General features: G+C 37.1%; 1 protein-coding gene across 1 annotated transcript in view; it reads right to left on the bottom strand.

Annotated features, from left to right (window-relative positions):
• TIMD4 (T cell immunoglobulin and mucin domain containing 4) overlaps positions 1–12,986 on the bottom strand; it is a 31,794-nt gene extending 18,808 nt beyond the window's left edge. Inside the window, exons 1-3 of the mRNA XM_044661758.1 lie at positions 12,938–12,986; positions 6,521–6,859; positions 5,467–5,910 (exon numbers count right to left, since the gene is read on the bottom strand). Coding sequence (XP_044517693.1) covers positions 5,467–5,910; positions 6,521–6,859; positions 12,938–12,986 — 832 coding nt within the window. The remainder of the gene's footprint in view (positions 1–5,466; positions 5,911–6,520; positions 6,860–12,937) is intronic.
• Between the last annotated feature and the right edge of the window lie 650 nt (positions 12,987–13,636).

Genomic DNA, 13,636 nt, shown 5'->3' with positions numbered 1-13,636 from the left:
ATATATGTTATTAAAATCAGTGCTGAAATAGGGGTCAGACATTTCCTAGCTATGGGACCCTGGTCAAGTCACTCAACCCCAATCGCCTAGCCCTTATTGCTCTTTTGCCTTGCTGCCAATACATAGTATTGATTCTAAAATGAAAGCTAAGGAAAAAAAAAGAATAATAGCTCAATATGAAGAACATGGAAAGTCAAAAATATTAAACACAATAGTCCAAGAAATAATATAAGAAAGCTGTCCAGAACTTCTGAACACAGGAAAGAAGATGCCCATCAAAAGAATCCATACATAAATGGGGGCAGCTAGGTAGTGTATAAATGGAGATTTTGAACGTTGGACTTCATCCCCCATAATTCCTTAGTTTTCCCAAAATCCCCTTTAATCTCTCCTGCGCCTCCACATTAATGTGGTCACCTTATTGTTTTATAATTGGTGGTAACTCCTCCCTCTGCCTCTTTGGTGATTTGGAGTGGAGCAGGATGGGGAAGGGAGGTAACAAGACTCGGGTCTTTAAAAATGACTCTCAGCATGGCACATGGCTTCATTTTTTCTAATGGCTACCAATAAATCTTTTAAAACCATAATATTTTTAAATCTATCCTTTTATAACCATTTTATTTCTTACAGTAGCTCAGTGGAATGAGAGCCAGACCTAGAGACAGGAGGTCCCAGGTTCAAATCTGCCCTCAGACACTTCCCAGCTTTGTGACCCTGGGAAAGTCACTTAATCCCCATTGCCTATCCCTTACCACTCTTCTGCCTTGGAACCAATACACAGCATTGACTCCAAGACGGATGGTAAGGGTTTAAAAAAAAATTCATAGATCACCTCTAGAAATTTTTTTAATGCTGCAAACTCAAGATATAAAGTGATTAAATTGACCAATTACAATAAAAAATAAATTCTACATGTAACCAGAAGAAAGATCTTCAAATATAAAGGAAATAAAGTTTGAATTTATTCTATATGCAGAAATCACAGAATAATGTATTCCAAAGAGCAAAGGAGCTCAAGATACAATTCAAGAGATATCCCTAGCAAACCTACCTCTAATAATCAGTTTTTTTAAAAAAGATAGTCATTCAGCATACCATTGTTGGGTTTATACCCCAAAGAGTTAATAAGGTAAAAGACTTGTACAAAAATATTTATAGCCATGCTCTTTGTGGCAGCAAAACATTGGAAAATGAGAGAATGTCCCTGAATTAGGGAATAGCTCAACAAATTGTGGTATCTGTTGGTGATGGAATACTATTGTGCTCAAAGGAATAAAGAACTGGAGGGATTTCATGTGAACTGGAATGACCTCCAAGAATTGATGCAGAGTGAAAGGAGCAGAATCAGGAGAACATTATACACAGAGGCTGATACCCTGTGGTACAATCGAACATAATGGACTTCTCTACTAGCAGCAATGCAAGAATCCAGAGCAAGGCTGAGGGACTTATGAGAAAGAAAACTAGCCACATTCAGAGGAAGAACTGTGGGAGCAGAAATACATAAGAAAAATAACTGCTTGATCACATGGGTTGATAGGGATATGATTGGGGATGTAGACTCTGAACAATCACCCTAGTGGAAATATCAATAATATGGAAATAGGTCTTGATCAATGACACACATAAAACCCAATGGAATTGCACATTGGCTATGGAAGGGGGTGCAAGGAGGGGAAGGAAAGAACATGAATTATGTAACCATGGAAAAATTTTCTTAATTAATCAATTAATATATATATATATATACATATATATATAAAGGATAGTCAATAGAAGAGATACATATGAAGCATTCTGAGAGAGCTAGACAAACACACACAGATAGATAGATAGATAGATAGATAGATAGATAGATAGATAGATAGATAGATAGATAGATAGATAGAAAGATAGATAGATAAATAGATAGATAGATGGGTAGATGGGTAGATGGGTAGATGGATGAATACATGGATTATTTGCTCTGAAAGCACCCTTAGAAAATAGAACCATAAAAAATTAATAAATACAGCCACCAAGAAAAGCATAAGTAACAAAATAAATTCTCTTCAAAGGGGTGAAAAAACTAAAAGAAAAAAATGACAAAAGGTTTTAAAATCACAAAAACAAAAAAGCAAGTTTTGCAAATATTATAAGATTTCTCTCTAAAGTACACAAAGAAATAAAGAGGTAAGTGGTACTTAAATAAAAGATCTTTTGGGGAGGATCAGGCCTAAAAGACCATAGACTTAACACCCTTCCCACAGGTGAAACAACATGTTGGGTTTTGATTTTGGTTTTGGTGGGATTAAACTACAGAATGGGAAAACATAAAAATGGAAAGAGGAATAAGGTAGAAGGGAATGTGTGGTGTACCCAAATCAAGTCATGAATAAACAGTGAAATGAAAATAACTCCTATATACTCTGAGGAGAAAGAGCTACTATGGGAAAATAGGTGAGATAGCAAAGGGAAGGACTGAAACAGGGTGGAAGAAAAAGGGAAATCTCATTTCAATGGTGAGTAGGGAGTGCCATTTAAAAATACTTGTATGGGGAAGAGAGAGAGAGAGAGAGAATCCACAATGGATTCAGGAGGTGAATCAGAGCTCCTGGTGGTAAATGATATCCAGAAGAGTGAGAGAACATGGACCCACAGAGGAGATTTCATAGCAAATGAGATAGAAAATGATGATGGGGAGGGCAGAAAATAGAAATAGACCATAAAAAATCATATTACATGGATGTAATGGAATTTCACTGTACTATAAAAAATGAAGAATATGATGAGTACAAAGGAACATAGAAAGACTTACATAAACTGATGCAAAGTGAAATAGAAACAGAAAAGCAAAGTTCATAATGACTACAACAATAAAAATGGAATGAACCACCAAAAAACAAAACACAATATTTAGAAGTTATAATGAACAAGCTTGACACCAAAAAATAGATTTGAAAAGATATCCCCCATTGTACCCTCTCCATTCCTTTCTAGAAGTGGGGAAGAAGTTCCCAGGCATGAAACATTATATATAACATAAGAACTTTTCAATATGTTGATTGGTTGTACACATTTTTGTGCATCTTGTTTTTGTCTCTTAATTTTTTTTAAATATTCATCATAAGCAATAGCTCCCTGAAAAGGGAAACAGAAGGACAAATCCTGACAAATCTAGGTGATGTAAAAACAAAACCCTCAAAAAGGAAAACAAAAAAAATGTGTTTTTTTTTAATTGGTTTCTCCCCTCTCTGGTTCAGTAGAAAAAAACTCACATTTCCCCTTTAAGAGGAAAGAAATATAGCCTCAATGCACCAGAAAAGGATAATAAGAAAGATATGAATATAAATAATCAGAAAAGAAATCAAGTAACCCAAGTAGGTATAATTTTTCTAGGCTTTGCCCAAGAGTAACCAGCTCCAGAAAGAGATGTGAGAGGCAGCTGTGGTTGACTATGAGCTGGTCCCAGCAGTGAATGGGGAAGAACCTACATAAACATCAAGGACAGATTTGGAGAGAACTTCCTGAATGGGGAGAAGTTGAAACTTCACTTATTTTCACAGCTGCCTAGAAACTTGAACTGAGAAATCAGGTTGCTAAGTCTTTGAAAAACAAATTGCTTCTCTAGTAACTTAAAATATAGGGGTCGGGGGGGAAGGCAGTTGAGCTCAGGTAGCTGGGTGTATGTAATGAGTAAAGCACTCGGCTTGGAATCAGAAAAGTTCAACTTTATGAATTCAAATCCAACCTCAGATATTCATTTGCTAGTCTCTGCAAGAGTCATTTATCTCTGTTTGCCTCAGTTCTTCATCTATAAAATGAGCTGGAGAAGGAAATGGCAAACCATTCCAATATCTTTGCCAAGAAAACCCCAAATGGGGTCACAACGAATCAGATATGACTGAAAAATGACTGAACATATTACCACTCAGCTCAACCACCTGCCTGCTGACACACACTGAGGTAATGAGATGAGGGCAGCTATGCTCCTTAAGTACATCAATGAAAAGGAATTACAGAAATAATTTCCAAAACTAATGGCCATTTTTTAGTCTTTATTTTTTACTTCTCTGCACTTTTTTACACTATTTATTATTTCCTCCTTCTTGTCTGTTTCTTTATTGTCCTCTGTTCTAAACCATTTATCCCTTCCTAACTCCTTAAGTGTGGATGACTTCTAAAGAACTGGCTTTAGCATCCTTTTCTCCCTACATTCCTCTCTTCTGATCTCCAGTCTCATATCTTCAACTACCTATTGGACATTTCAAATTGGATGTCCTGACACACGTTAAACTTAACATATCCAAAAACTGAACTCATTATCTTTATTCCCAAAACCTTCCCTTCTTAGTAACTTCTCCTGTAACTGTCAAGGACACCACCATCCTCCAGGTTATCCAGGCTGTGTCAACCTCAACTTCTCCCTTTCTTTTATTCTTCTACATTCAAAGAGTCACTGAATCCTGTTAATATTACTTTATCTCTTCTGATATTGTTGCAATCCTGGTGCAACTCAAACATGCACTGGCAACATAGACTTCTTTTGGTTTCCTCAAGTCTGAACTCTTTCCAACTCATCCTCCACTCAGATGTCAAACTGTTCTCCCTAAAGTCTGACCTGACCATGTCATACCTTTCTCTGGAAAAAAAAAAATTCCGGTAGCTTTCTATTTTTTCTAAGACAGAAAGTAAGTATTGTGTGTTTTTAAGAGTGAAGAGAAATACTCACACTCATGAGATCATAGATCCATTGACATAAGAATTTAAGTTGTCTAGTTTGAGGCAGCTTTTCAAAGAGCTTCTAGGGGTGGCTGGGTTGCTCAGTAGATTGAGAGCCAGGCCTAGAGGTGGGAGGTCCTGGGTTCAAATCTGGCCTCAGACACTTCCCAGCTGTGTGACCCTGGGCAAGTCACTTAACCCCCTTGCCTAGCCCTTACCACTCTTCTGCCTTGGAGCCAATACACAATATTGACTCCAAGATGGAAGGTAAAGGTTTTAAAAAAAAACTAAAATAAAATAAAAGAGCTTCTAAGAGAGCCTTTGTATTATCACATGAACTTTTTTTTCATTGTTATCAGACCAGCACCTGAGACTAAAACACAATCATAACTTAGAAAAATCTTCTCAAACCTACAGAACTTAAAGAATTGAATATACCAAAAGATGGTGAAGATAAAACTTAAAATCAGTTCAAGAAGATCATAGATATAATTCTAGATGATAGACATGTAACAGAATCTAAAGATATTTGGGAACACCTGTACTTGGACTTTTGAGACTGATATCATAAAGGAAAATCATGCCATCCCATGAACTATCCTTCATTCTCTATGTCAGAGTTAGCTCTGTCTTAATAGATTACAGCACTGACATAATCTGGCATTTCTTGGGTTGCTTAAAAAAAAGAATCCTTCTGGATTCTATTCCCAGGAATCCAAGTAAACCTAAAAGGAAGAAGAGAAGACTTCTGATCATGTTCTATACCTGTAGTCATAGGGGCAACTTCTGTCAGTGGGAGAGTAGTCAGAGTTGGGGTTATTGCTTGATTAGTATTTGTTTTCCAAGGAAGAACTGCTGTGTTTGACTTGAGAGTGATTGTAGATAGCTGGTGTGTCATAGGTAGGTTAGAAATAGCTGAAGTGGTTCTTTGGAGAGTTTTTGTGCCCATTGTAGTTGGACAAATTGTTGTAGCCAGATAAGGGGTTGTAGCAGGAAGAGGTGCTGTAGTCAGATGAGTTGTTGTAACTGGATGAGTAGTAGCAAGAAGAGGATTTGTAGTTGGAAGAAGAGTCGTTGTAGCTGGAAGAAGTGTTGTAACCAGATGAGTAGTTGTAGAAGGAAGAGGAGTTGTAGTTAGACGAGTGGTTGTAGTTGGACGAGTGGTTGTAGTCGGACGAGTGGTTGTAGTTGGACGAGTTGTTGTTGGAGCTGAAGTGACCAAATAGAAGACACATCCAACACCAAATTTCAAGTGAAATACAGATTTAGAAATAAGCACAAAAACAGAGAAAGCAGTCAGCTAAGAATGTCAAATTTTTAGTACCAGAAGATTCCACTATGCAAAATTTTCAGATTTTGGTAAGATGGCTATGATTTTATTCTACAGCTCCAGGACTTACTTAAATGTGAATGTTGCCTAATTCTAATAAGCCAAGAAAAATTCACTTATTTTTAGTAGACAAGGAAACAGATACATCAACTGCTGAGATCAGTAAGTCAATTCAAATTGTTGTGGAGTTGTCTACTCATTATCAGTTCAATTATACACTTTCATCCTATCTGTTATAAGTTCATGTGTTTGTAACCTGTAGGTATATTTATAAATACAAATAACTCAAATTACAAAAGATATGAAAGTAAAAAAAGATTTATCAGCTATAATTTTGTCTCAGGAAGATAAACTAAGTCTGCTCTGGCAACACAGTCTTTGCTACTGCATACACTAGTTAATTATCATCTACTACTACTTTCTAAACAAAGCAACACTGAATTTCATAAATCTGAGAATTACCTTCCAAACACACAAGTTTGGGCTCACCTTTCTCCAGTAGCAGAACTATGTTCTTTTTGATATCATTAAACCACCCAGGCACCTCTATCCGGCAGCAGTATGTTCCAGTATCTAATTCATTTGTGTTTTGAATAGTCAGGGTCACATCACCTCTCCCAATATTTCCTTGAAGTTGATATTTTGAAGACTTGGACCACGTCACTCGATTTCCATCAGTCCTGACAATCTCTCCACTGCATTTGCTATTGGGACAAAAACCCTTTCCCCAGCACATCACTCGAGTGCTTTTAGCTGAAACACTGTAGGAGCAAGGCAACTTTACAGAATGACCCAGGAATCCTGTCACGGTCTGTGATGTGGCCTGAGCTGCAGAAAAAAAGAGAAAAAATCATGTCAAGCACACTAAATCTTCTACTGCTCCTCCAATAGCAATTATATGACTTTTTTTGTTGTTCAGTTGTTTCAGTCATGTCCAATTCTTCTTGCCCCCTTTTGGGGTTTTCTTGGCAGAGATTGGAATGGTTTATTTCCCTCTTCAGCTCATTTTTCAGATGAAGGAATTTAGGCAAACAGGGTTAAGTGTCTTTTCCAGGGTCACACAGCCTGGTTACTGTCTGAGGTGAGATTTGAACTCAAGAAGAAAAGTCATACTGATTTCAGGCCCAGCCCTCTATCCAGTGCATCACTAAGCTGCCCCATTTATACTACTAATACTTCCCTTGAACGTGATTATATTTTTATTTATATGCTTCTTTAGCATGGATCCTTATTTACAGTTGCTGATACATCCATCCCAATTCTTCCATTATATTATCACTATCAAATTGCAAAAATATTATGCTGTCCTTTTCACACAGATACACTACTGAAACTGCAAAAAAAAAACGACCACCAAAAAAAGGACTTAGGCAACAAACGTATTTTCTAGCAATTGTAATGAATTTGCACTTAACAGTTCATATTCTCCCATCCAGATCCTTTTACAAACAATGGCATCCACTTAAGAGATAGTCAGCGGGATGAAGCCTAATGCTTCTGGACATTCCACCCTTGCTTATGTTTTTTGCTAGAATGTATTCCTTTGGGTGTTTTGTTTCAATGTTTCAACTGTGTTTTTGCATCACCTTTTTCTCCAAAAATATCCTTATCATCTCCCTCACCTTGTGACAAGGATTAAAAATGAAAAAATAAAAAAACAAGTCAACAAAATGAGCCTCCATATTAACCATGCCTCATTTTGTTGTTGTTCAGTCACTTCAGTTGTGTCCAACTCTTTGGGACTTCATTTGGAGTTTTCTTGGCAAAGATAATGGTTTGCCATTTCTTTTTCCAGTTCATTATGGGGAAACTGAGGCCAACAGAGTAAAGTGACTTGTACAGGGTCACACAGCTAGTAAATGTCTGAGGCTGGGTTGAAGTCAGGAAGATGAGTCTTCCTGATTCTAGGCCTGCTATTCTATCCATTGTACTTTCTAGCTATCCCTACATGTCTGATAGTGGATATAATACTCCACCCTTGTGGTCTCCTATCTCTGCAATGAGGGGAACAAGGTGTGTTTTCCCAGGCTGGCACCTATTTTTGTAGTGTTCTGCACATTTTTAGTATCTTCCCTCTTGCTTCCAGGGTCCAATACTTTGTGAGTAGAGAAACACCTGCCAAATCTCTCTTAGCCTTATTAGAAGGCTTTTTCAAGTCACTATTACAAAAATAAAAACAACTAATTACCATCTGGGAAATATAAAGATAAACTTCTCTGTACTTAACTAGTCTGGTTTCCATATGACAGGCAGCTTATCACCAGACTAGAATTTGAAGTTTTTTAACATTGGCAGGATGAGCAAGAGTTGAGTCTCCAGCTATAACCTTCAAAAGCACAAGGTATGGGGACAACTAGGTGGCTCTGTGGATAGAGATCCAGGCCTGGACATGGGAGGTCCTGGCTTCAAATCTGACCTCAGACACTGCCAGTGACTTTGGGCAAGTCACTTAACCCCAAGTGCCTAGCCCTTACCATTCTTCTGCCTTGGGACTGATACTTAGTATAGATTCTAAGACAGAAGGTAAGGATTAAAAAATGCTTTGCTGACTAACTGACTGAACATTATTACAGTACATGAGAGAAGCCAGGGATGTGTGTGTGTGTGTGTGTGTGTGTGTGTGTGTGTGTGTGTGTGTGTGTAAGAATTAACTTTCTCTTTGTAAACAGTCATAAAGAATTATTAAAATTTTAAGGACATGAGGGAATTGAGTATATCAGAAAGAATGCTAGATTTGGAGGTAAGACCTTGGTTCAAATCCCAGAACCACTGCTTATTACCTGTGTGAACAAGTCATTTTGCCATTGAAGGCCTTGGTTTTCTCACCTAATAAATGGGAGGACTTGACTAGATGATCTCAAAAGTCCTTTCCATTTCTAGGTGTAAGATTCTATGAGCCACTGAACGCTTCCAGCTCTAGGTCCTATGATCATAATAAAATCTCTAATAACATTCTCTATCCTATTGAATTTTTCTCTTTTTAGGAGACCTTCAGACAATTAGCCACCACTCAAAAGGTCACTACAGCTTGAAAACTGTAGGTTCTTTAAGTAGTTAGAGCCAAGATTCAAACACAGGCTCTCTGGCACTCAATCTAGCAATCTTTCCATGAGATCATGTAGCGATATTCCACCATCTCATCACTCCCTTCTCTTTCGTGGAGAAATGGAGTTCCTGGGTGACAAAAAGAGATTCAGGGGTTGATGTTCCACATTCCTATAGAACATTAAACCCACTGACTTCCAGTGAGTGTAGTCATCCAATCAAGTGAGCTAACAAAGAAAAGTATTATATGTAGCAAAGAACTGCCTCCTGCCTAGAGAAAAGGACATAGGTGCCTCACCATTACGTAGATATAAATAAACAATTTTTTTAAAATTTGCCCATTGAATTTAAAGAAATTGGATGATCATACAAAAGTATAACTAGATTCACACATGCCTTCTTTTGTTCTGTTTCTCCACTTGAAAGTACATAATATCCTCCCCCTACCAGAGTTAGAGTAGTCAGGCATAAGCAGCCATCTAAAAAGTAAGAGGTGAGGGGACTCTTAAGATTTTCCTTTGATTTATCATCTACTCTGGCCTGAAAATCTTCATCATTAGGATCACTCTTTGGGGCTTACTGAAAAAGATGAAACATGATCTCCACAAGGACATTTAAAATTTATTCACTCAAGCTTTGCTAGTTACCTACTGTGATCCAAGAACCATTCTAAGGACCACAGTTACAAAAGCAAAAGGGAAATAGTCCCTACCTTCAAAGAGCTTATAGCCTGTGGGAGGAAACAAGAAGTAAACAGGTAAGTAATACGAATATATAAATATATATATGTATATATATACACACACACATATATATACATATGTATATGTATATATATATGTATTAAGTAAAGACAAAGTAATATGGGAAGGAGCACTAACAACTGAATAAGGAAAGTCCAGGAAAAGCAGCATATGCTACCTGGAAGGTGAAAGAGAAATGGGGCCAAAGAGCAAGACTTTAAAACTTCAAAGTCCTTTAAAATGTTAGTGTGACCTATGAATTGGGAAATAGCCAAATTGTGGTTTGCAAATGGAATGGGATGAAATGTTCTTTCATGATTAGAAATGATAAATATGAAAAATCCAGAGAAACATAGGAAACTTTATATGAACTAATACAGAGTTAAGTAAGCAGAATCAGGAAAACAACATATATAATATATATGGAAAGAATTTTTAAAATCAAAATCTGAACATTGAACAAATAAAATGATCAAGAGATTTGAAATCTTGAAATGTACCTTCTTTCCCTTTTTGCAGTGGTTGGGGACAATGGTGGGGGTCATTACACATACTGTCAGACTTGGCTGATTGATGCATTAGTTTTGCTGAAGTAATTTTTTTTCTCTTTTTCATTCTTTGTTAGAAGGGATGGTTTGCTGAACAGTGGAAGGAGAGTATGGCATTTAAAAAGGAACATTATATCAAAATATGAAAAAAAATGTATATCAAAAAAAAGTTTTAATAAATAAAAATTGTAAATATTAGCATGGATTCAGTGATGAAAGTAAGTTCCTAGCAGGCAAGGACTGTTTTAATTTTAGTCTTTGTATCCCTAATGAAGTATAATGCCTGGCATATGGTAGATCCTTAGTATATGCTTATTGAATTCAATTCAATTCAATGGAATCATTTATCATCTTAATTAGTCACTCCCTTATGAAAATAGAGAATAGCGTCCTATTATATAAAATGCACAAGTCTAGATTGAGAATTTGGAGATTAGGGTTAGGGATTGGTGGGAAAATGTGGAACATGGTGCAATTTCTCAGAAGAGAGGCCCTGGGTAGGGAATTCCAAGGAGGAGAAGGGGTCAATAGACTTAAAAGAAATGTTGCCCTTTAGAGAATTCTTCCTTCCTTTAAAAGTAAACATGAAATATCTAGTTTTCTGAATCTGCTTTCCCACTAGAACCCATAAGTAAGCACTGTTTTATAGATTAAGTTTGAGATAGATTTAAGGTATAAGAGGAGTAAGGAAAACCCTCTGGGCAAAAAAAAAAAAAAAATGACTACTAGAAGTTACTGCCCACATGACTAGAATGAACGTGGGATGTTTTCAAAGACAGGTAGAATACTGTTTTCATTCTTCACATTACTAGGCTAGAAGAAGTAAGAATTTGTGGTCAAAACCAAGTTCTTATTTTATTGGCTAAGATAGATGATTCAAAAGATTTTTACCATTTTTCAGTAAATCAGGAAATGAGATATACGTAAGCTTTGTTAGTCTCACCCATAGGTATGATATCTGTAGATAAAAATTAACAAACAAAAAACCTTCCTCCCCTTTTGAAAATTCTTTGTTAGATGGGATGTCTCTCTGAGTAGTAGAGATATATTTGAAATATTTGAAAATGAAGGTGTTTGGGAGCAACTAAATGGCTCAGTGGATAGAAAGCCAAGGTTGGAGAGGGGAAGTCTTGGGTTCAAATATGGCCTCAGATACTTCCTAGCTCTGTGGCCCAGGACAAATCACTTAACCCCCATTGCATAGCTCTTACCATTCTTCCATCTTGGAACCAATATTTAGTATTCATTCTAAGACATAGAGCAAGGGTTGTTGTTTTTTTTTTTTTTAAATAAAGAAAGTGAATGTTTTAAAAAGCAAAAGATATCAATTGTTTTTAATTTGTTTAACTTTCTTAAACATAAAACATGACCCTTAAACCCTTAAGACTAAACTTCTAGAGCCTGAAATTGTGCCTACAAATCACAGATTTAGGCCTGGAAGAGATCTTAGAGATGATCTATTCCAACCTTCTCATTTATAGTTGATTAATCCAAGGTCTAAAGAAGTAAAATAATTTGCCCAAGATCACACAACTCCTCAGGAACAAAGTTAGAATGCAGGGCTATGCCTTCTAACCCCATGTCTAGTATGCTTCCCACAAGACTATACTGACTTCATAATACTTATATTAGAATATGCTTAAACATTACTTGAACTTGTGGCTTTTGTGTATTATCAAGTGATTTAGCCAAGTGCAACATGACAGAGCCAGGTCAAATTAGATCTGTTGAACCCACTCAGTCCAACTCTCTTTTCATTAGCTCACAAAAAAGCCAAAGTTATTTGCTAACTTAGTTTAATACATTAAGTTGGAATCTCAGACTGATTCAAGTCAGTTCAATTCAACTGAAACATTGGAATGAGCTGAAATGGCTTTAGAGGCAATCTCCACTAACCTTCATACTTTTTCCAGAGGGGGATTCTGAGGTCTGCAAAATGGAAGTTACTTGCCCAAGGTCAGACATAATAATTAAAAGAATTAGGATGAACCCAGGTCTTCTGGCTCCAAATCCAGTGTTTCTGCCACACCTACACCATTCAGACCGACTTCTATGTTCTTCGCTTTGAGCCTGGGCTAAAATCCTTATTTCTTAAACTTCCATCTTGGTGCTCTTTCCTCTAGTCCACATTTTGTCCTTTATCTGTCCTTTATGCACCACCAAATCCCCTGAAGCTTCTCTGCCTCCCCAAATGTCCTCTGACTACAGCAGACAGCAATAGAGCTAATAAGACAGAAAGGGGCTTAGATCAGAATAAACATCCCAGTGACTTATGGCAGAAAGAACAGCCTCTATTGAAGTATTATCTGCTTTCGATTTTAAGTCACCCCCTTGCATCCGTTTCTTTTTAAATTGCTGAATGAGCACCTCCCACAAAGTCCAAAGGCAGCAGAGGGATGACCCCCTACTTTAAAAAAAAGTCCAGAAGAGAACCCATTATAAAAAGGGAGGAACCACCTTATTCTTTCCTGAGGGATGTCATGCATTTCAACAATCCATCAGAAGCATAAGGTGCATACTGGTGAATCACCCTCTGGGGAGCTGTGGCCAGCAAAACTCAGAACACTTACTCAGACAGAGCTCAAAAACCATCCAGAGAAACAGCACTCCACTGGTCATTGTGGCTGATTCCTGACCCTTAGATTCTATGTCTCCTTCCAAAATACATTGCTTATAAATGCTAGAACGCTGACAGGGTCAAGCTTTTGGAGTTTCGTTTCTCCCTTTGCCTCACACTTTTTTTTTTCCATCTCCTCTTAAATGGCCTCTCAAGATACAGGATTTGCTGAGCACACTTTCCTAGATAGGGGGTTGGATCTGGGATGCCTGGGTGTGTATGGCTGCATTTTGTAATCTTTACAATTGCTCAGCATTCTGAGGAAAGACAGCCTAAAAGACAAAAATAATGGGGGGAGGAGGGATAGATTGTTTGTTTTTGTTTAAGAATAATTTTGCAGACCCATGGGAGACTAAGGGAGGTTAAACTGAAGTTTGCTTCCATCTGACATATCTGTACTATCTTTCATCCTGATCCTTGGCAAATTCTTTGCTCTCAACACTACAGATGAAAACAAAAACAAACAAACAAACCAAAAAAAAAAAAAAAAAAAAAAAAAAAAAAAAAACTAGGGAGAGTGTCCAGGGACATAAGGGTAAATGGTGGTAGTTAATACAGTAAGGAAAAAAAAAAAGAAGAAAGAAAAGATGTAGTTCTTACTGCTCTTCTGCCCTGCAACAAGTAGATAGTATTGATTCTAAGACAGAATGCA

Source organism: Gracilinanus agilis, chromosome 2 (assembly GCF_016433145.1).
Source record: "Gracilinanus agilis isolate LMUSP501 chromosome 2, AgileGrace, whole genome shotgun sequence".
In the NCBI taxonomy this organism is placed as follows: Eukaryota; Metazoa; Chordata; class Mammalia; order Didelphimorphia; family Didelphidae; genus Gracilinanus; species Gracilinanus agilis.
Note: the sequence above shows the minus strand (reverse complement) of the source record. Positions and strands in the feature narration are given on the sequence as shown.